The sequence below is a fragment of the Anolis sagrei genome, chromosome 2 (genome assembly GCF_037176765.1).
Source record: "Anolis sagrei isolate rAnoSag1 chromosome 2, rAnoSag1.mat, whole genome shotgun sequence".
Taxonomy (NCBI): Eukaryota; Metazoa; Chordata; class Lepidosauria; order Squamata; family Dactyloidae; genus Anolis; species Anolis sagrei.
The window spans coordinates 10,024,955-10,050,916 of NC_090022.1; the positions used below are offsets into that span (position 1 = coordinate 10,024,955).

The window sequence follows — 25,962 nt, forward strand, 5'->3', positions numbered from 1 at the left end:
CTGCTCTGGGACCTGAGTGAAGAGAGGGGGCCCAGGAAGACAGTTCCATCTTGTCTCCTGCCTGTGCCATCAGTTAGGAGCATCTCCCCCCAGCACCGACTGCTGTTCTGGGACCAGAGTGAAGAGAGGGGCCCCAGGAAGACAGTTCCATCTTGTCTCCTGCCTGTGCCATCAGTTGGGAGCATCTCCCCCCAGCACCAACTGCTGCTCTGGGACCTGAGTGAAGAGAGGGGGCCCAGGAAGACAGTTCCATCTTGTCTCCTGCCTGTGCCATCAGTTGGGAGCATCTCCCCCCAGCACCAACTGCTGCTCTGGGACCTGAGTGAAGAGAGGGGGCCCAGGAAGACAGTTCCATCTTGTCTCCTGCCTGTGCCATCAGTTAGGAGCATCTCCCCCCAGCACCAACTGCTGCTCTGGGACCTGAGTGAAGAGAGGGGGCCCAGGAAGACAGTTCCATCTTGTCTCCTGCCTGTGCCATCAGTTGGGTGCATCTCCCCCCAGCACCAACTGCTGCTCTGGGACCTGAGTGAAGAGAGGGGGCCCAGGAAGACAGTTCCATCTTGTCTCCTGCCTGTGCCATCAGTTGGGAGCATCTCCCCCCAGCACCAACTGCTGCTCTGGGACCTGAGTGAAGAGAGGGGGCCCAGGAAGACAGTTCCATCTTGTCTCCTGCCTGTGCCATCAGTTGGGAGCATCTCCCCCCAGCACCAACTGCTGCTCTGGGACCTGAGTGAAGAGAGGGGGCCCAGGAAGACAGTTCCATCTTGTCTCCTGCCTGTGCCATCAGTTAGGAGCATCTCCCCCCAGCACCAACTGCTGCTCTGGGACCTGAGTGAAGAGAGGGGGCCCAGGAAGACAGTTCCATCTTGTCTCCTGCCTGTGCCATCAGTTGGGTGCATCTCCCCCCAGCACCAACTGCTGCTCTGGGACCTGAGTGAAGAGAGGGGGCCCAGGAAGACAGTTCCATCTTGTCTCCTGCCTGTGCCATCAGTTGGGAGCATCTCCCCCCAGCACCAACTGCTGCTCTGGGACCTGAGTGAAGAGAGGGGGCCCAGGAAGACAGTTCCATCTTGTCTCCTGCCTGTGCCATCAGTTGGGAGCGCCTCCCCCCAGCACCGACTGCTGCTCTGGGATCAGAGTGAAGAGAGGCCCAGGAAGACAGTTCCATCTTGTCTCCTGTGTTATGCTACTAATATAATATAATATAATATAATATAATATATTGTATTTACGTGGGGCCCCTGGTGGCACAGTGGGTTAAAGCGCTGAGCTGCTGAACTTGTTGACCAAAAGGTTGCAGGTTCAAATCCAAGGAGCAGCACGAGCTCCAGCTGTTAGCCCCAACTTCTGCCAACCTAGCAGTCCAAAAACATACAAATGTGAGTAGATCAATAGGTACTGCTCTGGTGGGAAGGTAACGGTGCTCCATGCAGTCATGCCATGCAGTCATGCTGGCCACATAACCTTGGAGGTGTCTACGGACAACGCCGGCTCTTCGGTTTAGAAATGGAGATGAGCACCAACCCCCAGAGTTGGACACGACTGGATTTAATGTCAGAGGAAAACCTTTACCTTTACAATTGTATATACATATAATGTTTATAATGTTATAATGTAATACAATATAATACTACTAATAATATATTATTATAATTATATTATACCTGCCATGCGTTGCTGTGGCCCAGTCTGGTGATCTGGAAAATAAAGTAATGAGAAAGTGTTGGTTTCTAATATATGTATTGTCTTTATGCTTGTGGGTAAACAGTATTTCTTGCTGTTTCTGTGTCAGTGTTGATGTGGAGAGTGTCTGGTTTGCCCACTCTGGAACATGCAACATATCATTGTCTATCTTTAGGGGTCCCTTTCAAATCTTTGATACTACATCTGTGTGTGTGTGTATCATATATATCTCTCTATATCTAAGGCTGGATGGCTCTTTGTCAGGAGGACTTTGATTACATTTTCTTGCCCTGGTGAAGGGAGTTGGATTGGATGGCCTTAAGTGTTTTCTGTTGGTCATGGGGGTTCTGTGTGGGAAGTTTGTCCCGATTCTGTCATTCGTGGGGTTCAGAATGCTCTTTGATTGTAGGTGAACTGTGAATCCCAGTGACTACAACTCCCAAATGTCAACGTCTATTTCCCCCAAACTCCATCTATGTTCATATTTGGGCGTATTGAGTGCTTGTGCCAAGTTTGGTCCAGATCCATCATTGTTTGAGTCCACAGTGCTCTCTGGATGTAGGTGAACTACAACTCCCAAACTCAAGGCCAAACCCCACCAAAGCCTTCCAGTATTTTCTATTGGTCAAGGGAGTTCTGTGTGCCAAGTTTGGTTCAATTCAATCGTTGGTGGAGTTCAGAATGCTCTTTGATTGTAGGTGAACTATAAATCCTAGGGACTACATTTCCCAAATGACAAAATCATAATGTTTTGAGTGATGGTCACACCTTGTGTTGTGAGACGTTTTGTTGCCAAATTTGGTGTGATTCCGTTCATTGGTTCTTTTGTTTTTAAGGTACTCATTACGCACAGACCATTTATATATATATATATAGATATAGATATAGATATTACTAATACTATTACAGTATAATGGTTTACTACAATATAGTAATATATAATACTGATACTGTGCTATGCTAATAATGAGATAAGTGAGATAATAGTGTAACACTGGGCAAGGAAGGGTTAAGGGCAGGGAGTGTGGTTCCCAGAGAGGCAGGAAGGAAGTGGGCCTCCTCATCACCTGTCTTTCCTGTCCTTCTAGGAACCAAACTCCCTCCCCTTCACCCTTCCTTGCCTGACTGGGAGAGGGGAGTTGGCCCTGCCAGGTACTCCTTCTTCCTCTTCCTCCTCCTTTTACCCTATCTCTTTCCTCTCTTCCTCTCCTCCTTCATCTTCTTCTCTTCCTCCTTCCGGTGAGTCTTCTTCCCATTCCTCCTCCAAAGGGCTGAAGAGGGGCCGAAGCCCAACACACCTGGAGGGAAGGACAAAGGGGGCCCAGGCCTGTTTCACTCACAGGTTGGTCTTCTAACACACTCAGAGACACACACCCTGATCGAGAACAAAGAGAAACATCTTCCACAAACTGTTTAATATTTCCCAATGAATTGTGTTGATTCTTTCTTCCCGGCTTCGAGTCCTTCTTCTGACAAAACTGATGATGTCTGAAAGAAATACAACATTCCCGGGATTACATTTTATTTTGATTGTTGACATTCTTCCCAATAGAGATCGGTCTAAATTCTTCCAACTTTGCATCTCTTTCCATAATTTTTCGTCATTGTTTGTCATCTGGGAGGGATAGCCAATACTCCAGAGGACAGGAGCAGGATTCAGAATGATCTTGACAGATTAGAGAGATGGACCAAAACTAGCAATATGAAGTTCAACAGGGACAAATGCAAGATACCCCACTTTGGCAGGAAAAACGAAATGCAAAGATACAGAATGGGGGATTTTTTTTTTTTTTTGTCGTGTCAGGAGCAACCGCTCCTGTTGTGAGAGAATTGGCCGTCTGCAAGGACGTTGCCCAGTGGACGCCTGGATGATTTCTGATGTTTTTATCATCCTTGTGGGAGGCTTCTCTCATGTCCCTGCATGAGGAGCTGGAGCTGATAGAGGGAGCTCATCCGCCTCTCCCGGGATTCGAACCTGCGACCTGTCGGTCTTCAGTCCTGCAGGCACAGTGCTTTAACCCACTGCACCACCGGGGGCTCCAGAATGGGGGATAATGCCTGGCTTGAGAGCAGTATGTGTGAAAAAGATCTTGGAGTCCTCGTGGACAGCAAGTTAAACATGAGCCAACAATGTGATGTGGCGGCAAAAAAAGCCAATGGGATTTTGGCCTGCATCAATAGGAGCATAGTGTCTAGATCTAAGGAAGTCATGCTACCCCTCTATTCTGCTTTGGTTAGACCACATCTGGAATATAGTGACCAATTCTGGGCACCACAATTGAAGAGAGATATTGACAAGCTGGAATGTGTCCAGAGGAGGGCGACTAAAATGATCAAGGGCCTGGAGAACAAGCCCTATGAGGAGTGGCTTAAGGAGCTGGGCATGTTTAGCCTGAAGAAGAGAAGGCTGAGAGGAGATATGATAGCCATGTATAAATATGTGAGAGGAAGCCACAGGAAGGAGGGAGCAAGCTTGTTTTCTGCTTCCTTGGAGATTAGGACGCAACGGAACAATGGCTTCAAACTACAAGAGAGGAGATTCCATCTGAACATGAGGAAGAACTTCCTGACTGTGAGAGCCGTTCAACAGTGGAACTCTCTGCCCCGGAGTGTGGTGCTGGCTCCTTCTTTGGAAGCTTTTAAACAGAGGCGGTGCTTTGAATGCAATTTTCCTGCTTTTTGGCAGGGGATTGGACTGGATGGCCCAAGAGGTCTCTTCCAACTCTTTGATTCTATGATTCTAAGTAAAGGCCTCCCGAAGCCTGCTGTCTAATTCTGCCTTTCTTTCACAGGGAAATTGTGATTGTTGGCTGAGAATTTTGGAGTAAAGCCAGTGGAGGACTTTCTTGGCCTTGAAAGAAGAGGATTCAATTGGCTTCTTCATCCATCAGTGGTTCCAGCATGGAGAGACCCAACTCATCTGGACTTCAGGTAGGCAAGGCCCAAGGGAACAGTGGGGAATTCTGGGAAAGAACTAGGCAGACGATCCTGGATGAGCACATACAGCAACAGCGCTTCAGGCACTGCTCCTACCGAGAGGGCGAGGGACCTAGAGAGGTTTGCAGCCACCTCCACTCTCTCTGCCGCCAATGGCTGAAGCCAGAGCAACACACCAAGGCGGAGATGCTGGACCTGGTGATCCTGGAGCAGTTCCTGAGCATCCTGCCCCCAGAGATGGGGAGCTGGGTCCGAGAGTGTGGGGCAGAGACCTCTTCCCAGGCGGTGGCCCTGGCGGAAGGCTTCCTCCTGAGTCGGGAAGAGGACAGGAAGCAGGAAGGATAGGTGAAGGTATTTCCTCTTGGCTTCACTCACTTTGGGACTGATGGAGAGATTAAACATACGTCCTGCCTTCCTTCCAATGTGAGGGAAAAGTCAGTCCCTGCTCCCTCAGCCTGTTCTGCCCCTCCTGCTCTCACCTCCATATCCACTGTAAGCTCGATTGCTGCTCTACTCAAATTTGTTGACCTCAGATATAACATTGAAAATGATGGGAGGTGGAATATGGCCAATCTCAGAATGCACTTTCTGCACATTTGGGAAATATCCTTTTTCAAATCTTTCTCCACACTACTTCTGAACTTCTCTGTGTCCTTTCAGGTCCAAAATAACGGTACCGAAGTCCAGACTGATGTCTCTGCATTATCAGGCACCACCCAGCACCTCCAGCAGAAGGAGATCAAGCAGGAAGCAGATGAAGCTGCAGCCTTGGAGGGTAAGATGGAACCCTTCTGGGAGTTTTGGTGTTTTGTGCCAGTGTAAATTCCCCTTCAGGGGGATTGTAACACATCCTCAGTCGGTTCGAGCTTGAGAAGGTGCACATGCAGGATAATTTGGCCTTATATATTTATTTTTCGTGTCAGGAATGAACCAAAACAGTTGTATTGCATTAAAAAACAGACAAACAAACAAACAAAACACAAAGTTTGCAGACTTGATATTCTATTAAATGTCCTTTGACCAGTATCTGGCCCCTTGGAGTGCCTCTGGTGTTGCTGCAAGAAGGTCCTCCATCGTGCATGTGGCAGGGCTCAGGGTGCATTGCAGCAGGTGGTCAGTGGTTTGCTCTTCTCCGCACTCGCATGTCATGGACTCCACTTTGTGGCCCCATTTCTTAAGGTTGGCTCTGCATCTTGTGCTGCCAGAACGCAGTCTGTTCAGTGCCTTCCAAATTTTTGGAAGGCCCAGTTTTCTGTGTGCCCAGGGGGGAGTCTCTCATTTGGTATCAGCCAAATATTTGGGCTTGAGATGAGGATATAGATATGGAATGGATAAAAAGTGGTGGAGACAATGTCAATATGGTACAGTGATAGGGTAATTCAGCTCATGAATGAACTTTAAAGTTATAATGGAAACTGTGGTATGGGTATGGAGTGGGGGGGGGGGAGGAAGGAAAAGAGTGAACAGAATTAAGATATGTTAGATGAATGAGTGGATAATATAGAAGGAAGGAAGAGTGAGAAATAGGAAGAGGTTGGGGAAATGTTGTCATAGATGAATGACGTGTATGGAATAAATGTACAAAATCTATTCGTATAACAAATGATAATAATATTAATAAATATTTTTTAAAATATGAGTATACTAGCTGTCCCCTGCCACGCTTTGCTGTGGTGATCTGGAAAATAAAGTAATGAGAAAGTGTTGGTTTCTAATATATGTAATTTCTTTATGGTTGTGGATAAACAGTATGTCTTGTTGTTTCTTTGTCAGTGTTGATGTGGAGAGTGTCTGGTTTGCCCACTCTGGAACATGCAACATATCATTGTCCTTCTATAGGGGTCCCTTTCAAATCTATGATACTATATCTGTGTATGGGTGTGAATCCACACCAGCATGTCTATACCTATGGCTGGATGGCTCTTTTTCAGGAGGGCTTTGATTACATTTTCTTGCCCTGCTGAAGGGAGTTGGACTGAGTGGCCTTAAGTATTTTCTGTTGGTCATGCAGGTTCTGTGTGGGTTGCCCCAATTCTGTTATTGGTGGGGTTCAGAATGCTCTTTAATTGTAGGTGAACTATAAATCCCAGTAACTACAATTCCCAAATGTCAGGGTCTGTTTCCTCCAAACTCAATTTGTCTGCAAATTTGCATATATGGAATATTTGTGCCAAGTTTGGTCCAGATCCATCATTGTTTGAGTCCACAGCGCTCTCTAGATGTAGGTGAACTATAACTCCCAAACTCAGGGTCAATGCCCATCAATGCCCATGTTGGTCATGGGAGCCTGTGTGCCACGTTTGGTTCAATTCCCGCATTGGTGGAATTCAGAATGTTTTGATTGTAGGTGAACTATACATCCCAACAACTACAACTCCCAAATGACAAAATCAATTTTTTGGAGTGATGGTCACTCCTTGTGTTAGTAGGTGTCTTGTGTCCAAATTTGGTGTCAATTCGTCCAGTGGTTTTTGAGTTATGTTAATCCCACGGACGAACATTACATTTTTATGTATATAGATAGGTATATTTGGTTGCAAAGGGCATAATTGGTTAGGGCATGTAAAAATCAGTTGTTGAGTGTGTACACTGAAAATGCAAGGCACAAAGCTGATTGGTTGGGCCATGCCCGGGGAGCTAGCTGAGCCTGGGAGTTTTGGTAACAGTTACATTTTTAGACTTGAGCTGTGCAGGTGCTCAGAGAGAGAGAGAGAGAGTTCTTGCTTCATGAGCTGCTGGAAGGCAATTTTCCACATGGGCACCGAAATACCTTTTATCTCTCTCTTAAAGGACATTGTGTGAGTCAATGCAACTGTTCATGCCATTGTATATATGTTACTCTGCATTACAAAGAGTAAACTTTTTGTTCTTTACTGATAATCTGTGTGGCATATTTTCTTTCTCTGGCAAAGAGAAAGAAAATGTGCCACACAGATGATTAGTAAAGAACAAGATAAAATGTGAACTACTCGTGATTTTCTTTAGGCCAACATAATTTCAGTGTGATTTGCAGTTTTTCTCTGGCAATACTTGTACATTCGCAATACTAAAACATCTCAGGGAGGTATTCACTCGAGCCAGATTTGATCAGCTAGAGACAATGGTTAGATACGAGAGATTTAACAGCATCCCTTATAATGAAAGGAGTTGTATCTGCGGGGCACCTGAAATTGAGGATATAGCACACATATTGTTTGATTGCAAATTGTATCAAAATGTGAGAGACTTCCACCTTGGTCCATATATCAAACGGACAATGTATTGGGAATCTCACATCAGAACAACATATTTTATGCGTGGCCAAAACCCAAAAATAACATATAAAACAGCTCTGTACTTAAGCAAAACAATACGTCTGAGAACCACATATGTAGGGCTGATTGGGGTAAATTGTAGGGGTGATAATGAAATATGATGTATATACTCAGCTTGATCAGTTTATCAGTTTTATCACGTTTTATCATATTTATTTACTGTATTGTTATAAGTGTCGTATTTTAACTTACTAAGTGGAGTGTGATAAGGTCTTGACAGTCCTTGTTGTTCTGTTTCTTATTATGATATTGATTAGCCTAAGGGCTAATCAATAAAATTACTTACTTGTACATTTGCATATTGTTGTGTGGGACTAAAAACTCAGCCCTTCTCATATCGTCCTAAGTGGGATCCGAAGCTAAGATGAGCCCTGAAACTGAGCTGGAAGACAGACAACAAACAATATTGTTAGTCAATCGCAATACCAAGCCCAGTACTAGTTTCACTCCAACCTATTCACAGCACTGGTTGAGATAAAAATTCCTAAACTCCAAAATGTTACCTATTCCTGGACTGGAGTTCATTTCTCATAGGCTTCTTTTTAGGACTGTAATTGTCACCTCTGAGACATGTCTATGTGATCAGCTTTCCACCCCTTGTTCTCTCTCCTAGGTGCTGAAATGATGATGTTGGCAAATCCGCAGTGGTTTATTCCCCTTTGTGATGGAGTGGAAGTGAATCAGGTAAGCAGAAGGATTCCTGGGAGAGGAGGAAGGGAGCTGCCTGGGGGTCATTCCTTCCAGGCTTAATCGTCTCTTCAAACAGAAAAGATTGATTGGGAGTTTCTTAAAAGTGAAATACTGAAGACACAATTGCAAACAGTGCAATTGGGGAAAATTCCTTTTCTAACCTTCCTCTGTGCTCCTTATGGAATTCTCTTGCTCTTTAGGTCCAAATTAACTGCATTGAAGTCCACCCTGATCTCTCTGAATCAGAGCAATCTCCATCAGACACCACCCAGAGTCTTCAGCAGAAGGAACTCAAGCAGGAAGAAGATGAAGCTGAAGCCTTGGAAGGTAAGAAGGAACCCTTCTGGGAGTTGTAGTGTTTTATACCATTGCAGATTTCCCCTCAGGGGATTGTAGCACATCCACAATTGGGTTGACCTAGAGAAGGTGTACATCCAAGGATGGTCTTAAGATGAGTATATAGAGAGAGATTTGGTTGCAAAAAGTGCAATTTCAGTGTGATTTGGAGTTTTCTTTATTGTTATTCTTCTATATTTGCATACTGTTGGGTGGGACTGAAATATCAAGCCTATGGTATGTTCCCAGGTGAGGCCCAAAGCTAAGATGAGCCCTGAAACTGAGCTGGAAGAGAAACAGACAACAAAGAATAATTTCAGTCAATTGGAATACCAAGCCCAGTACTAGTGTCAATCACAGCACTGAATGAGATAAAAAAGTCAAAAACTCCAAAGCATTACATATTCCTGGGATGGAGAATGCTCCTGTGTTCATAGGGTTATTTCCCCATAGAATCATAGAGTTGGAAGAGACCTCATGGGCCATCCAGTCCAACCCCATTCTGCCAAGAAGCAGGAAAATTGCATTCAAAGCACCCCTGACAGATGGCCGTCCAGCCTCTGTTTAAAAGCTTCCAAAGAAGGAGCCTCCACCACACTCCAGGGCAGAGAGTTCCACTGCTGAACATCTCTCACAGTCAGGAAGTTCTTCCTAATGTTCAGGTGGAATCTCCTTTCTTGTAGTTTTGAAGCCATTGCTCCATTGCGTCCTAGTCTCCAGGGCAGCAGAAAGGAAGCTTGCTCCCTTCTCCCTATGACTTCTCCTCATATATTTATACATGGCTATCCTGTCTCCTCTCAGTCTTCTCTTCTTCAGGCTAAACATGCCCAGCTCCTTAAGCCGCTCCTCATAGGGCTTGTTCTCCAGACCCTTGATCATTTTAGTCGCCCTCCTCTGGACACATTCCAGCTTGTCAATATATCTCTTGAATTGTGGTGCCCAGAATTGGACACAATATTCCAGGTGTGTGGTCTAACCAAGGTTTCTTTTTAGGACTGTAATTGTCACCTCTGAGACATGTCTATGTGATTAGCTTACCACCCCTTGCTCTCTCTCTCCTTCACAGGGGCTGGAATTATGTGGCCAAATCCACAGTGGTTTCCTCCCCTTTGTGATGAAATGGAACTGAATGAGGTAAGCAGAAGAATTCCTGGGAGAGGAGGGTGGGAGCTGCCTGGGGGTAAATTCTTCAAGACTTAATCGTCTCTTCAGACAGAAAAAGCTTGAATGGGAGTTTCTTAAAAGTGAAATACTGAAGGCAAAATTGCAAATTGCCAGCAAGAGAAAAAAAATAAGATAAATCTAAAGAAACTAGAATAAATGACTAAAGATCTTCCAACTTATTTGAAAGGGATGTGTACAAGAAATGGGGAAGGGGGTGGCCGGAAATCCCCAAAGAAGGATTCAAATGACTAACAGCATAAGTTGGGAAAAGGCCTGACTAGTTAAAGCAGAAAATGAGCTCAGGCTTGCCAGAGAAATTAAAAACAATGAAATAGGGTATGTACTTGTGTCATTAGAAGAAGAAGAAAAGAACAATTAAGACCAATTAAGATGGTCCGCCCCAGGAGGCTTATGGATCTGGACAGATTCCTTGTGGCTCTTGGGGAATTTCCTGCCACCTTGGTAGGTGATCCATGTTGTTTAACATCTATATGAAGCTGCTGGGAGGGACCATCCGGAGTTTTGGAGTTCAATGTCATCTGTAAGCAGATGACGTTCAACTCTATTACTCTTTTCCACCTGCTGCTAAGGAAGCTGTTCAGATCCTGAACCACTGCTTGGGTGCTGGATGAAGGTGAACAAATTGAAATTGAATCCCGACAAGACAGAGGTCCTCCTGGTCAGTCGCAAGGCCGAACAGGGCATAGGGTTACAGCTGGTGTTGGATGGGGTAACACTCCCTCTGAAGGTGCAGGTTCACAGCTTTGGGAGTGATCCTGGAGTCATCACTGAGCCTGGAACCTCAGGTCTCAGCGGTGGCCAAGAAAGCTTTCCTACAATTAAAACTTGTGTGCCGGCTGCGCCTGTACCTTGGGAAGTCAGACTTGGCCATGGTAGTCCATGCTCTGGTTACATCTCGAATATATTACCGCAACACACTCTATCTGGGGTTGCCTTTAAAGACTGTTTAGAAGTTCCAGATAGTCCAACAGGCAGCAACTAAGTTGCTCACTGGAGCGGCGTTCAGGGAGCACACAACCTCCCTGTATTGCCAACTCCACTAGCTGCTAGTCTGCTACCGAGCACAGTTCAAAGTACTGGCTTTATCCTACAAAGCCCTAAACAGTTCCGGCCCAGTTTACCTGTCCAAAGATATCTCCCTCTGTGAGACATTTAGGAGGTTAAGATTGTCCGGGTTGGCCCTGCTCTCGGTCCCACTTCCTTCGCAAACACGACTGGTGGGGATGAGAGACAGAGCCTTCTCAGTGGTGTGCCCTTGCCTCTGGAATCCCCTCCTTACTGAAATTAAATCAGCGCCCTCCTTTTTGGTCTTCAGAAAGAAAGCAAAGACATGGATGTGGGACCAGGCTTTTAGGCAGTAAGCAATGCAAAAAAAACCAAAACAAAACAAAACCACACACGGTTATATGCAATTGACTCTTGGAAAGGCCTTGGATTTTGGCTTCTGGATTTGTGATTTTATTGTTTTATATTAATATGTTTTAATTCCATGTTTAAAAGTCTAGATGTTGTTCTTTTTCTATTTAATATGGTTTAATTTAATTTATACTTTTATGTTATTGTTCTTTTTATAGCAGGTTTATATATATGTTGTAAGGCATTTAATTTTGCCATGAATTGAATGGAAACCGCTTTCAGTCACCCCAGGAAGAAAAGCGATATATACATGAACCTAGCCAGGGTGCTCTCAGGGTTGGCCTTGGAGTCTCAGTGGCTAATAGTGCTGGGAGACTTCAACATCCATGCTGAGACTGCCTTGTCGGGAGTGACAACCATGGGTCTGTCCCAGGTGGTGTCTTGCCCTACTCATGCTGCTGGACACACTTTGGACCTTGTTTTCTGTGTAGGATGGGGTGATAGTGATGGTGGGGTAGCGAAAGTGCTCAGAATTCTGTTTTCATGGACCAATCACTACCGGGTCAGGTTTAGATTTTCTGGGACTCCAAACCTCTGCAGGGGTGGGAGACCGATTAATACGGTCCATCCCAGGAGGCTTACGGATTCAGATGGATTCCTGACGGCTCTTGGAGACTTTCCTGTCACCTTGGCAGGGGGTTCTGTTGTAGTTCTGGCTGACCTCTGGAATGGTGAATTGGCCTGAGCAGTGGACACAATCACTCATGAAGGTCCCCTCTCATGGAGCAGAGCCAAAGCAGCCCCTTGGTTTTCCAAGGCATTGGCGGAGATGAAGCAAGTGAGACGGAGACTAGAGCAACATTGGCAGAGAACTTAAAAACAGATCTGACCAAGCCAACAATGTGATGCAGCAGGTTAGAAGCCCATGGGATTTTGGGCTGCATCCAAAGGAATGTAGTGACCTTCTTTCTGCTTTGGTGAGACCTTGCCTGGAATAACACCGTGTCTGATTCTGGGAAACACAATAAAAGATGGAACACGTCCAGATTCCATTTCAATTAAGAAGTGGTCGTGGCTGTGACCAACCGGACGTCTCTACAAGGCTCAAACTATGGCACGGAGACCTTAGCCCTTTCCCTTTTAAACAACCAACAGGAATGTAAATTTGCTTCAAAGAGTTTCTTGTAATTATTTTTCTTGATAGTTCTTATGTAAGGATTTTTTTTCTTTTTTCCACAGGGCCCAATCGCCTTTGAGGACGTGGCTGTCCATTTCTCTTTGGAGGAGTGGGCTCTCCTGAGTCCTGATGAGAAAATCTTGCACGTGCAGATCATGGAAGAGATTCATGGGATGGTGGACTTTCTTGGTAAGGCTGATCAGCAACTCCCTGTTGGGAGCAAAATCTTAATCATCCCAGTCTCCGAGAGTTCTCAAGGCAGGTCTTATGTTAGAAATATATGACATAAGAATAACATTGACTTGGTGCCTGAGTAACAGTGATGTTGGCACCAATTCAGACTCCAGAGGGAAGACTTCCATAGTCAAGTCCAAGCGTACCACACTTCTTCACAGCATCAGGGCCCCCTGGAACACCTCTCAAAAGTGTTCACCCCAGATTAGTCACACTATCTCTCTCTATCTGTGTGTGTGTGTGAGAGAGAGAGAGAGAGAGAGAGAGAGAGAGAGAGGCAGGGGAGAGGGAAGAAGCAGATATTCAAAAGTTAACCCAGCAAAGCTCTCCTGACTTCAGGCACACATTTCCAGCTCCCTGGTTTTGCATCCTGTATGCCCTTGGGCGGCTTGGAAAGCCACTGTCTGCCTGAAGCCGAAAGGAGTCTGGAAAATGATAGAAAAGGGTAGTTTTGCCAAAAGGGACATGCTTCTTCCCAGTAAGTCTGACTCCCTGGAAATCTATTAAGAGCCATCGCCCAGATCAATTGACTGGAGAGTGGGGCCAGAGAATGGAACATCAAGGAGAACAAACTTCCCCAGGCTTCGCATACACAGACACAGCTATACATCTTTTTATGGGGGTCATATTCAGACTTGTTTTTCCTCCCAGCCAGGTAGTCTAGCCTCTGCATGCTCGAAGGCCAGGCTCTCTTTGGATGCTGCCTCTCCCAGCACACAAAGTGTCCTTTGCCTCAGCCATTCGCAATATAATGTGTATTGTTTTCTATGCTTGTGAATGCTTGGGGCTCGGGTTTTTTTTGTTTACAGTTACATGGGGAGGGATAAATGGAGGTTGGGGGAGAGAAAGAAAAAGAAGGGAATGGTTGTGATTTGGGAATTAGCAAGGGAAAGGTTTAGCTAGAGAAAAAGGCAAGGATTTGAAGGTGAAGGAAAATGGGAGGAGGAGACAAAATAAAAAAAAATGGGCTGGACTGAGGAACACATATACTCTGGAACATATGTTACTCAGCTCACCCTTGGGAATTAGCAAGGTAAAGGTTTAGCTAGAGAAAAAGGCAAGGATTTGAAGGTGAAGAAAATGGGAGGAGGAGACAAAATAAAAAAAAATGGGCTGGACTGAGGAACACATATACTCTGGAACATATGTTACTCAGCTCACCCTTAGGGGCTCCAGGCAGTCAAGCAGTGTCTATCCTTAGTGAACAAGGGATGGGGAGAGGACAGTGTTTATTTCTCAGACTCCTTCTCACTCATGCTGAGGAATGATTATTTCTGTCCTTCTTCTACACAGGAGATAACTGGAAGAAGAGCAATGTATACACCAAACAGAGTAAGCATTTTGAGCACAGTGGGGGCTTTCCTAGACACCAGCAAACCCACAGTGAAGACGGAGGTTCTGCCAGAGAAAGGCTATACAAATGCAGTGTATGTGGCCAACATTTTATCCAAAATATAGCACTTATGCTTCACAAGACACTCAATGCTGGGAAAAGCCATCTTAAGGTATCACCAAAATATGTTACTAATTACAAATTGCCACATCTGAGCCAAGAAGAAATCTTTGAAGGAACTGAGGATTTCATAATCCAGGAGTGTGGGGAATCTTTTCTCCAGAGTTCACACTTGGTAGAACATGAGTCATTCCACACAGGAGAGAAGCCACACCAATGCCAGGTGTGTGGAAAATATTTTGCTCACAGTTCAACCTTGGTAAGGCACAAAAGACTCCACACAGGAGAAAAGCCATACCACTGCCAAGAGTGTGGGAAATGTTTTACTCAGAGTTCAATATTGGTGAGGCACAAAAGACTTCACACAGGAGAGAAGCCATACCAATGTGAGCAATGTGGGAAATGTTTTACTTATAGTTCAGACTTGGTGAGCCACAAAAAACTCCACACAGGAGAGAAGCCATACCAATGCCAGGAGTGTGGGAAATGTTTTACTTACAATTCAGACTTAGTGAACCACAAAAGACTCCACACAGGAGAGAAGCCATACCTATGCCAGGAGTGTGGGAAATGTTTTACTTACAGTTCAGACTTGGTAAGGCACAAAAGACTCCACACAGGAGAGAAGCCATACCAATGCCAGGAGTGTGGGAAATGCTTTGTTGAGAAATCAGCCTTGGTGAGGCACGAAAGACTCCACACAGGAGAGAAGCCATACCAATGCCGGGATTGTGGGAAATGTTTCACTCAGAGTTCAATATTGGTGAGGCACAAAAGACTTCACACAGGAGAGAAGCCATACCAATGCCAGGAGTGTGGAAAATGTTTTACTTCCAGTTCAGACTTGGTGAGCCACAAAAGACTCCACACAGGAGAAAAGCCATACCAATGCCAGGAGTGTGGAAAATGTTTTGCTTCCTGTTCAGCTTTTGTGAACCATAAAAGAGTCCACACAGGAGAGAGACCATACCAATGCCAGGAGTGTGGGAAATGTTTTACTGACAGTTCAGACTTGGTGAGCCACGAAAAACTACACACAGCAGAAAAGCCATACCAATGCCAGGAGTGTGGGAAAGGTTTTGCTTCCCGTTCAGCCTTTGTGAGCCACAAAAGACTCCACACAGGAGAGAAACCATATCAATGCCAGGAGTGTGGGAAATGTTTCACTTCCAGTTCAGGCTTGGTGAGGCACAAAAGACTCCACACAGGAGAGAAGCCATACCAATGCCTGGAGTGTGGGAAATGTTTTACTCAGAGTTCAAGCTTGACGAGCCACAAAAGACTCCACACAGGAGAGTACGCATAACAATGCCAGGTGTGTGGGACCTGTTTTTCCTGCTGTTCAGCCTTGGTGAGACACAAAGGACTTCATAGAATCATAAAGTTGAAAGAGACCTCATGGGCCATTCAGTCCAACCTCCTGCCAAGAAGCATAAAAATCGCATTAAAAGTACCCCCAACAGATGGCCATCCAGCCTCTGTTTAAAAGCCTCCAAAGGAGGAGCCTCCACCACACTCCGGGACAGAGAGGTCCACTGCCAAACAGCTCTCACAGCAGGAAGTTCTTCCTTGTGTTCAGGTGGAATCTTCTTTCCTGTGGTTTGAAGCAGTTGTTCTTCATCCTAGTCTCCAGGGCCGCAGAAAACGAACTTGCTCCCTCCTCACGTCTTTATACATGGCCATCATGTCTCCTCTCAGTCTTCTCTTTTGAAGGCTAAGCATGTCCAGCTCTTTAAGCCACTTCTCATAGGGTTTGTTCTCCAGATCCTTGATCATTTTGATCGCCCTCCAGCTTATCAACTTCCACCTTCAATTGTGGTGCCCAAAACTGGACACAGTATTTCAGATATGGTCTGACGAAGGCAGAATAGAGGGGTAATATGACTTCCCTGGATCTAGATGCTGGACTTCTATTTATTCAAGCCAAAATCCCATTGGCTTTTTTGCCACCCCATGACATTGTTGGCTCATTGTTGTCCACAAGGACTCCAATAATTTTTTTCACATATACTGCTCTCAAGCCACACGTCCCCCATTCTGTATCTTTGCATTTCAATTTTTCTGCCTAAGTGGAGTATCTTGCATTTGTCATTGTTGATCTTCATTTTATTAGTTTTGGCTATTCCTCCCAATTTGGTGTCATCTGCAAACTTGATGATCATGCCTTCTAACACTTCATTTAAGTCATTAATAAAGATGTTGAACAGGACCGGGCCCAGGACGGAACCCTGCTGATGGCACTCCGCTCGTCACTTCTTTCCAGGATGAAGAGGAAGCATTGGTGAGCACCCTCTGGGTTCATTTGCTTAACCAATTACAGATCCACCTCACCATAGTTTTGCCTAGTCCACATTGGACTAGTTTGTTTGCCAGAAGGTCATGGGGGACCTTGTCGAAGGCCTTACTGAAATCCAGGTACGCTCCATCCACGGCATTCCCCGCATCTACCCAGCTTGTAACTCTATCGAAAAAAGAGATCAGATTAGTCTGGCATGACTTGTTTTTGATAAGTCCATGTTGACTATTAGCGATGACTGCATTTGTTTCTAAGTGTTTGCAGACCACTTCCTTAACCATCTTTTCCAAAATCATGCCTGGTATTGACTGGACGGGAATTGTTTGGATCATTCTTTTTTACCTTCTTGAAGATAGGGACGACATCTGCACTCCTCCAATCTGCTGAGACTTCTCCCATTTTCCAAGAGCTCTCAAAGATGATCAGCAATGACTTCTGCTAGGTCCTTCAATACTCAATACTCCGCACAGGAGAGAAGCCATACCAATGCCGGAAGTGTGGGAAATGTTTTGCTGACAGTTCAGACTTGGTGAGGCACGAAAGACTCCACAGAGGAGAGAAGCCATCCAATGCCAGTAGTGTCGGAAATGTCTTTTGAATTCCTAAGTTGAAGTCCTTTTCTCTGGAGCGGCTGAAAGCAAGCTCCCTGTGGCAATCCTTCAGAGGGTTAAATACGATTGAGATGTCACTTATTTTTCAAAACATATGTAATTCCATCAATTATTCTCTAGGCTTAGTTTCAAGCTCCTTTACCACCTTGTTTGCAAATTTCCAGTTTGTGAGTCTTGTCTTTGAGCTGGGATTCCAGAATTGAACACAGTGCTTCTGTTGACGCCAAGGCAAAGGAAAAGATGCTGGTACGGTTATTTCCCTTGATCCTATCTCTGGCTAGAATTTGCTGTCTGTTTCCTTGCTCCTGGCACACACACTTTTAATCCTCATTAAATTGAAAAACACGAGTCTTGTTGTTATCTTAGAGTCTATTTATTTATTTAAATTATTTATATTTTGTCCTTCTCACCCCAAAGGAGACTCAGGGCGAACCACAGAACACATATACGGCAAACATTCTATTCTGATTATACAATGACATGACAGACAACAGATAGAGGCATATTTAGGCTTCTTCTCATCATTCGGCATCTTTTGGAGGCTGTGCTTGGTTCTGGCCACAGGGGGGTGTTGTCACTCCATCTCCTTGCTGAACACCTCTTTGTTCGTAAACTTGTTTCCAAAATGCCGTACCTAAGACACCCCCCCCCCCCCCCCCGCTCAATGCGGTTGCATTCATCTACTCACATTGCTGTATTCACTCTGCTAGGTGGGTGGGGGAGCTGGGATGAAGGTCAGGAGCTCACTCTGACCCGGCTTCAAACTTTCAATTGGTAAGATTTACTGCTTCTGCAGCTGCTGATTAACCTGCTGTGCTATAAACAGCCTGATGTTATATATCATTGATTTTGTTATAGACTGAGAGTTTTATCTATTTTGCAAATTTTATGTCTCTGGATGTTATATTAAGTAAATAATAATCACTTTGAATTGAACTGCAAATAATAATAACTAGCGGTCCCCTGCCAGGCGTTTCTGTGTCCCAGTCTGGTGATCTGGAAAATAAAGTAACGAGAAAGTGTTGGTTTCTAATATATGTAATGTCTTTCTGCTTGTGGGTAAACAGTATTTCTTGCTGTTTCTTTGCCAGTGTTGATGTGGAGATTGTCTGGTTTGCCCACCCTGGAACATGGAACATATCAGTGTCCTTCTATAGGGGTCCCTTTCAAATCTTTGATGCAGCATCTGTCATATACATATATGTGTGTGTGTGTGAATGGCTGGATGGCCCTTTGTCAGGAGGGCTTTGATTATGTTTTCATGCCCTGGTGAAGGGAGTTGGACTGGATGGCCTTAAGGCAGCATTTCTCAACCTGTGAAGTCAAGACCCGGGGGGGGGGGGTCACCAGGGGGATGTCAGAAGGGTCACCAAAGACCACCACAAAACACAAAATTTTCTGTTGGTTATGGGGGTTCTGTGTGAGATGTTTGGCCCAATTCCATTGTTGGTGGGGTTCGGAATGCTCTTTGATTGTAGGTGAACTATAAATCCCAGTAACTACAACTCCTAAATGCCAAGGTCTATTTCCCCCAAACTCAATCTGTGTTTATATTTGGGCATATTGAGTATTCGTGCCAAGTTTGGTGCAGATCCATCATTGTTTGAGTCCACAGTGTTCTCTGGATGGAGGCGAACTACAATTCCAAAATTCAAGGTCAATGCCCACCAAACCCTTCCAGTATTTTCTATTGGTCAAGGGAGTTCTGTGTGCCAAGTTTGGTTCAATTCCATCGTTGGTGGAGCTCAGAATGCTCTTTGATTATAGGTGAACTATAAATCCCAGCAACTACAACTCCCAAATGACAAAATCATAATTTTTGAGTGATGGTCACTCCTTGTGTAATGAGACGTTTTGTTGCCAAATTTGGTGTGATTTCGTTCATTGGTTCTTTTGTTTTTAAGGTACTCATTATGCATATATATAATAATAATAATAATAATAATAATAATAATAATAATAATAGACTTCCGAATTCAGACAGACAGAGTTCTGGAGCACAATACTCCTGACCTCATGATTGTGTTAAAAAACAAAGTATGGACTGTCGATGTCGCAATCCCAGGTGACAGCAGGATTGAAGAGAAACAACTGGAAAAGCTGACACGATATGAGGATTTAAAGATCGAACTGCAAAGAGTCTGGCACAAGCCAGTCAAGGAGGTTCCGGTGGTGATCGACACACTGGGTGCAGTGCCTAAAGACCTTGGCCTGAACTTAAACACAATCGGTGCTGACAAAATTATCATCTGCCAGCTGCAAAAGGCCACCTTACTGGGATCTGCACACGTCATTCACCGATACATCACACAGTCCTAGACACTTGGAAAGTGTCCAACGTGTGATCCAATGCAACAGCCAGCAGAGTGATCTTGTCTGCTGTGGACTCATCTTGTTGTGTTTCAAATAATAATAATAATAATAATAATAATAATAATAATAATAAACTTTATTTTTGTATCCCGCCACCATCTCCGCGAAGGGACTCGGAGTGGCTTACATGGGGATGAGCCCAGTCAAGCATAGATTAAAATAAACACATCATAAAACAACATAAAAACAACTATCAACAAACAACCAATAGCCTGACATAGTAGTCAAGTTGCTAGACTTGGGTGGGCAGGGGCTTGCGTAATCCAGTTGCAAGGATAGGGCCGATGGAAAAAGTGCAGGAGCCAGATGATAAATTGGGGCTAGAAGGGCATTGTCAATTAGAACAATATATCTATAGGGCAGGAAACAGTGGTAAAGTATTGTCGAAGGCTTTCATGGCCAGAATCACTGGGTTGTTGTAGGTTTTTCCGGGCTATATGGCCATGTTCTAGAGTGGTAAAGTAGATGGAGGCTCTGGTCTGCTCTGTTCCCTGAATGGACTGATTATCTTTAATGTTCAGTAGGGTTGGGGAGAAAGGGTTTGGCAGGGAGAGAATAGTAATGGTAAAGATTTCCCCCTGCCATTAAGTCCAGCCCTGTCTGACTCTGGGGGCTGGTGCTCATCTCCATTTCTAAGCTGAAGAGCTGGTGTTGTCTATAGACACCTCCAAGGTCATGTGGCCGGCATGACTGCACGGAGCGCCATTACGGTACCTATTGATCTACTCACCATTACGGTACCTATTGATCTACTCGCCATTACAGTACCTATTGATCTACTCGCCATTACGGTACCTATTGATCGCCTCGCCATTACGGTACCTATTGATCTACTCGCCATTACGGTACCTATTGATCTACTCGCCATTACGGTACCTATTGATCTACTTGCCATTACGGTACCTGGCGAGTAGATCAATAGGTACCATAATGGCGAGTAGATCAACAGGTACCAGGTACATTACGGTACCTGGAGCCCCCGGTGGCGCAGTGGGTTAAAGCACTGTGCCGGCAGGACTGAAGACTGACAGGTCGCAGGTTCGAATCCAGGGAGAGGCAGATGAGCTCCCTCTATCAGCTCCAGCTCCTCATGCAGGGACATGAGAGAAGCCTCCCACAAGGATGATAAAACATCAAAAAAATAATCCAGGCGTCCCCTGGGCAACGTCCTTGCAGACAGCCAATTCTCTCACAACAGGAGCGGTTGCTTCTGACACGACAAAACAAAATTACGGTACCTATTGATCTACTCGCCATTACGGTACCTATTGATCTACTCGCCATTACGGTACCTATTGACCTACTCGCCATTACGGTACCTATTGATCTACTCGCATTTGCATGTTTTCAAACTGCTAGGTTGGCAAAAGCTGGGTCTAACAGCGGGATCTCACCCTGCTCCCCAGATTTGAACCCATGACCTTTCGGTTAGCAAGTTTAGCAGCTCAGTGCTTTAACCCACTGTGCCATTGTGCTGGGACCTTTTTCTGTTGTAGATTGACACTCCGCTCTGCTTTGCTCCCTGGACTGATGGATTCCCCTTAATGTTCAGTGGGGTTGGGGAGCAAGGGTTTGGCAGGGAGAGAATATGCCTAACCAACTTTCCTATGAATATGGAGTGTTTCCTCCATGACTCTATCTCTGCCTTCATCTGAGTCCTTTGTTTGCAGGGCTTTGGAGAGATGGTCTTTCCCCCTCCTGCCAAGAAGCAGGAATATTACATTTAAATCAGATGGCCCTTGATGAAGCCAATGTAAATATTGTGCAGAGATAGTAAAAGCTGAGCTCATGGATGAATTTAAACTTATAATGAAACTTGTGGTATGGATATGGCGCAGGGGGGAGAAAGAAAAGTGACAGAATTTAGATATATTAGATCAGTGGTTCTCAACCTGAGGGTCCCCAGATGTTTTGGCCTTCAACTCCCAGAAATCCTAACAGCTGGTAAACTGGCTGGGATTTCTGGGAATTGTAGGCCAAAACACCTGGGGACCCACGGGTTGAGAACCACTGTATTAGATAGATGAGTGGATAATATTAAAGGGAAGAAGAGTGAGAAATAGGAAGTGGCTGCGAAAACGTGGTCATAGATGAATGATGTGTATCAAATAAATGTACAAAATCTACTCCTATAACCAATAATATTAATATTAATAATATTAATAAATCTTTTTAAAAAGATGAATATATAGCTAGGCATTTGGTTGCTAAAAGTGTAATTTCAGTATGATTTGCAGGTTTTTTTCTGGCAATGCTTTTGCATACTGTTGGCTGGGACTGAGAAATCAACCCTTTAGTATCTTTCTAGGAGAGATCTGAATCTCAGATGAGCCATGAAATTGATCTGGAAGACAAGCAGACAATAAAAGTATAACTTTAGTAAATTGAAATACCAAGCCCAGTACTAGTGTCAATCCAACCTATTCACAGCACTGGTTGAGAGAAAAAGTCCTAAACTCCAAATCTTTACATATTCCTGGGCTGGTGAATGTTCCTAAGTTCATAGGGTCATTTCCTCCTAGGTTTCTTTTTAGGACTGTAATTCTCTCCTCTGAGAGATATTCATGTGTTCAGCTTTCCACGCCTTTCTCTCTCTCTCAGGGGCTGGAATGATGTTGTTGCCGAATCCTCAGTCGTTTCTTCCGCTGTGTGATGGAGTGGAACTGACTCAGGTAAGCAGAAAGATTCCTGGGAGTGGAGGAAGGGAGCTGCCTGGGGGTCATTTGCTGCAAGCTCAATCACCAAACATCTTTTGAAACGGAAAATACTGAATGGGAGTTTCTTAAAAGTGAGATAATGAAGGCACAATTACAAACAGTGCTCACAAGGACAAAAAAAAAATAATAGGACAAATCTAAAGAAACCAGAATAAATATCCAAAGATCTTCCAGGTGAGCTAAGATTTTAAAGGGATGTGTACAATAAATGGAAAGGAAGCCGAGGAGGGATGGGAATCCCCAAAGAAGAGTTCACACGACTAACCAGCATTATGTGCGAAAAGATCTGACAAGCTACAGCAGAAAATGAGCTCTGGCTTGCCAGAAAGATTGAAAACAATGAAAGGGGGTTCTTTGGTTGTGTCAGTAGCAGAAGGAAAAAAGAGCAAACAATAGGGTTTGCTCAACAGTCTCCCTGAGCTAGCCGGGGTGGTCTCGGGGTTAACCTTGGAGTCTCAGCGGCTAATCGTGCTGGGAGACATCAACATAATAATAATGTAAAACTTTTATTACATACTGCTCTATCTCTCCGAGGGGGACTCAGGGCAGTTTCCAAGTAACATCACCAAAACATACAAAGTAAACAGCATGACATAAAATTAACAAAACAACGTAAGCACAAAATTATCACAATAACACATATATATTAAAAATAATCCTGCCTGTTCAGAGCAATTAAAAAGCCAGGTCGAGTCTAGTGCAAACTCAAACTGTGGCATGGAAGCCTTAGCCCTTTTCCTTTCAAACAACCAACAGGGATGTAAATCGACTCTAAAGGGTTTCTTGTAATTATTTTTCTTGTTAGCCCTTGTATGAGAAGGAAATGCGTTCTTTTCCCACCAGGGCCCAATCGCCTTTGAGGAGGTGGCTGTCCATTTCTCTTTGGAGGAGTGGGCTCTCCTGAATCCTGATGAGAAAATCTTGCACGTGCAGATCATGGAGGAGATTCATGGGATGGTGGACTTTCTTGGTAAGGCTCCCTCACTGGTGGGGATTTCTGTTTCAAAATGCGGGATGCCAGACAGTGGCTCCCTAGTGGGAGCAGTATCCTAACTCATCACAATCTCTGAGAGTTCTCAAGGCAGAGCTTATGTTAGGAATATATGACATAAGAGTTCCAGGGCCAAAGAAGCAGATCGTGAAAACCGAAGAACAGCTTCCCTCAGGGGAGCGTGCTTGCTCCATCAATGTTCAACATTTATACAAATGACCAGCCACTACCAGAAGGGCCGGAGAGTTTCATCTATGCTGAGGATCGTGCCATTATTGCTCAAGCAGGGAGCTTCAAGATGGTTGAACCAAAGCCCTCCAAAGCTCTAGCTGCCCTTACTGCTTATTACAGGGAAAACCAGCTGATCCCTAATCCATCTAAAACACAGACATGTGCTTTTCACCTTAAGAACAGACAAGCATCCTGAGCTATGAGGATCACCTGGGAAGGAATCCGACTGGAGCATTGCAGCGCACCCAAATACCTGGGAGTCACTTTGGACTGTGCTCTGACCTACAAGAAGCACTGCCTGAATATCAAGCAAAAAGTGGGTGCTAGAAACAATATAATACGAAAGCTGACTGGCACAACCTGGGGATCACAACCAGACACAGTGAAGACATCTGCCCTTGCGCTATGCTATTCTGCTGCTGAGTATGCATGCCCAGTGTGGAACACATCTCACCACGCTAAAACAGTGGATGTGGCTCTTAATGAGACATGCCACATTATCACGGGGTGTCTGTGCTCTACACCCCTGGAGAATTACACTGTTTAGCTGGTATTGCATCACCTAACATCCACCAGGAAGTAGCAACCAATAGTGAAAGGACCAAGGCAGAGACATCTCCGACCCACCCACTGTTTGGGTATCACCCAGCAGACTAATGACTTAAATCAAGAAATAGTTTTCTAAGATCTATAGAAACACTCGGTGGAACACTCCAGCAAGCGAGAGTCCAAAAGTGGCAGGCTCAAACTCAGAACCTCAATCAATGGCTGATACCAAATGTGAGACTCCCCCCTGGTCACACAGAAAACTGGGTGACTTGCAAGGCACTGAACAGACTGCGCTCAGGCACCACGAGATGCAGAGCCAACCTTCAGAAATGGGGCTACAAAGTGGAATCCACAACATGCGAGTGTGGAGAAGAGCCAACCACAGACCACCTACTGCAATGCAACCTGAGCCCTGCCACATGCACAATGGAGGACCTTCTTGCAGCAACACCAGGGGCACTCCCAAGTAGCCAGATACTGGTCAAAGGACATTTAATCAAATGCCAAGTTTGCAAACTTTGTGCTTTTTTTGCTTGCTGTTAAATACAATACAACTGTTTCATTTGCTCCTTCACATGAAAAATTACCAAATAAGAGTAATATTGACTTGGTGCCTGAGCAACACTAATATATATAACTGGAGTCAAGTCCAAGCGTACCACACTCCCTCACTGCAACTGGGTTCTCTGGAAAACCTTGAAAGAGTGATCACTCCGTATCAGTCACACTATCTCTCTTTCTCTCTCAGAGAGAGAGAGGAAAGGAGAGGGAAGAAGCATATTTTCAATAAGTAACCCAGTAAACCTCTCCTGACTTCAGGCACACCTTTTCAGCAACCTGCTTTTGCATCCTCTGTATCCTTGGACGGTTTGGAAAGGCACTTCATTCCTGAAGCCAAATGGAGTCTGGAAAATGATGGGAAAGAGTGGTTTTGCAAAAGCAGACTTGCTCTGACAGGCTTCTTCCCAGTAACTCGGGTTCCCTGGAAATCTATTAAGAGCCACTGCCCAGATTGATTGGCTGGAGAGTGGGACCAACGAATGGAGCATCAAGGAGAACAGACTTCCCCAGGCTTCCCATACACAGACACAGTTATACATCTTTTATCAGGGTCATATTCAGACTTGTTTTTTCTCCCAGCCAGGCAGTCTAGCCTCTGCATGCCCGAAGGCCAGGCTCTCTTTGTATGCTGCCTCTCCCAGCATGCATACTGTCCCTAGCCTCAGCCATTTACATGATGGTGACCTGCAACAAAATGTGTTCTATGTTCTGTGCTTGTGAATGATTGAGGCTCAGGGGTTTTTGTTTACAGTCACATGAGGAGAGAGAACTGGAGGTTGGGGGGGAGAGAGAAAAGGAAGGGAATGATTGTGAAATGGGTGGTAGCAAGGGAAAGGTTTAGTTAGAGAAAAAGGCAAGGATTTGAATGTGAAGGGAAAAGGGAGAAGGAGTCAGATTAAAAAAAAAACATACCTGGCTGAGCAACAGGTATACTCTGGAACTTATATTATTCAGCTCACCTTTAGAGGCTCCAGGCAGTCAAACAGTGTCAATCCTTGCTGAACAAGGGGTGGGGAGAGGACAGTGTTTATATCTTAGACTCCTTATCACTCACATTGAGGTATAATTGTTTCTGTCCTTCTTCACAGAAGATAACTGGAAGAAGAGCAATGTATACAACAAACGCAGTAAGCATTTCAGGTACGATGGCGGCCTTCCTAGACACCAGCAAAACCACAGAGAAGATGGAGGTTCTACCAGAGAAAGGCCCCACAAATGCAATGTATGTGGCCAGTGTTTTACCCAAAATATGGCACTTGTCCTTCACA

At 44.9% G+C, this 25,962-nt stretch overlaps 3 protein-coding genes across 3 annotated transcripts in view; 2 read left to right on the plus strand and 1 right to left on the minus strand.

Moving 5' to 3' along the window:
- LOC132765774 (zinc finger protein 850-like) overlaps positions 1 to 25,962 on the minus strand; it is a 1,095,673-nt gene that overhangs the window by 445,635 nt on the left and 624,076 nt on the right. The gene's annotated exons all lie outside the window — the stretch shown is intronic.
- Positions 1 to 25,962, plus strand: part of LOC137094754 (zinc finger protein 721-like) — a 102,730-nt gene that overhangs the window by 13,836 nt on the left and 62,932 nt on the right. The window lies entirely within an intron of this gene.
- LOC132766055 (zinc finger protein 345-like) lies at positions 2,770 to 17,227 on the plus strand. The gene is made up of 8 exons (XM_060760387.2): positions 2,770 to 3,025; positions 4,476 to 4,614; positions 5,281 to 5,395; positions 8,548 to 8,618; positions 8,825 to 8,951; positions 10,027 to 10,094; positions 12,741 to 12,867; positions 14,206 to 17,227. Exons 2-8 carry the CDS (start codon positions 4,585 to 4,587, stop codon positions 15,669 to 15,671), a joined length of 2,004 nt encoding a protein of 667 aa, XP_060616370.2. The 5' UTR covers positions 2,770 to 3,025; positions 4,476 to 4,584; the 3' UTR covers positions 15,672 to 17,227.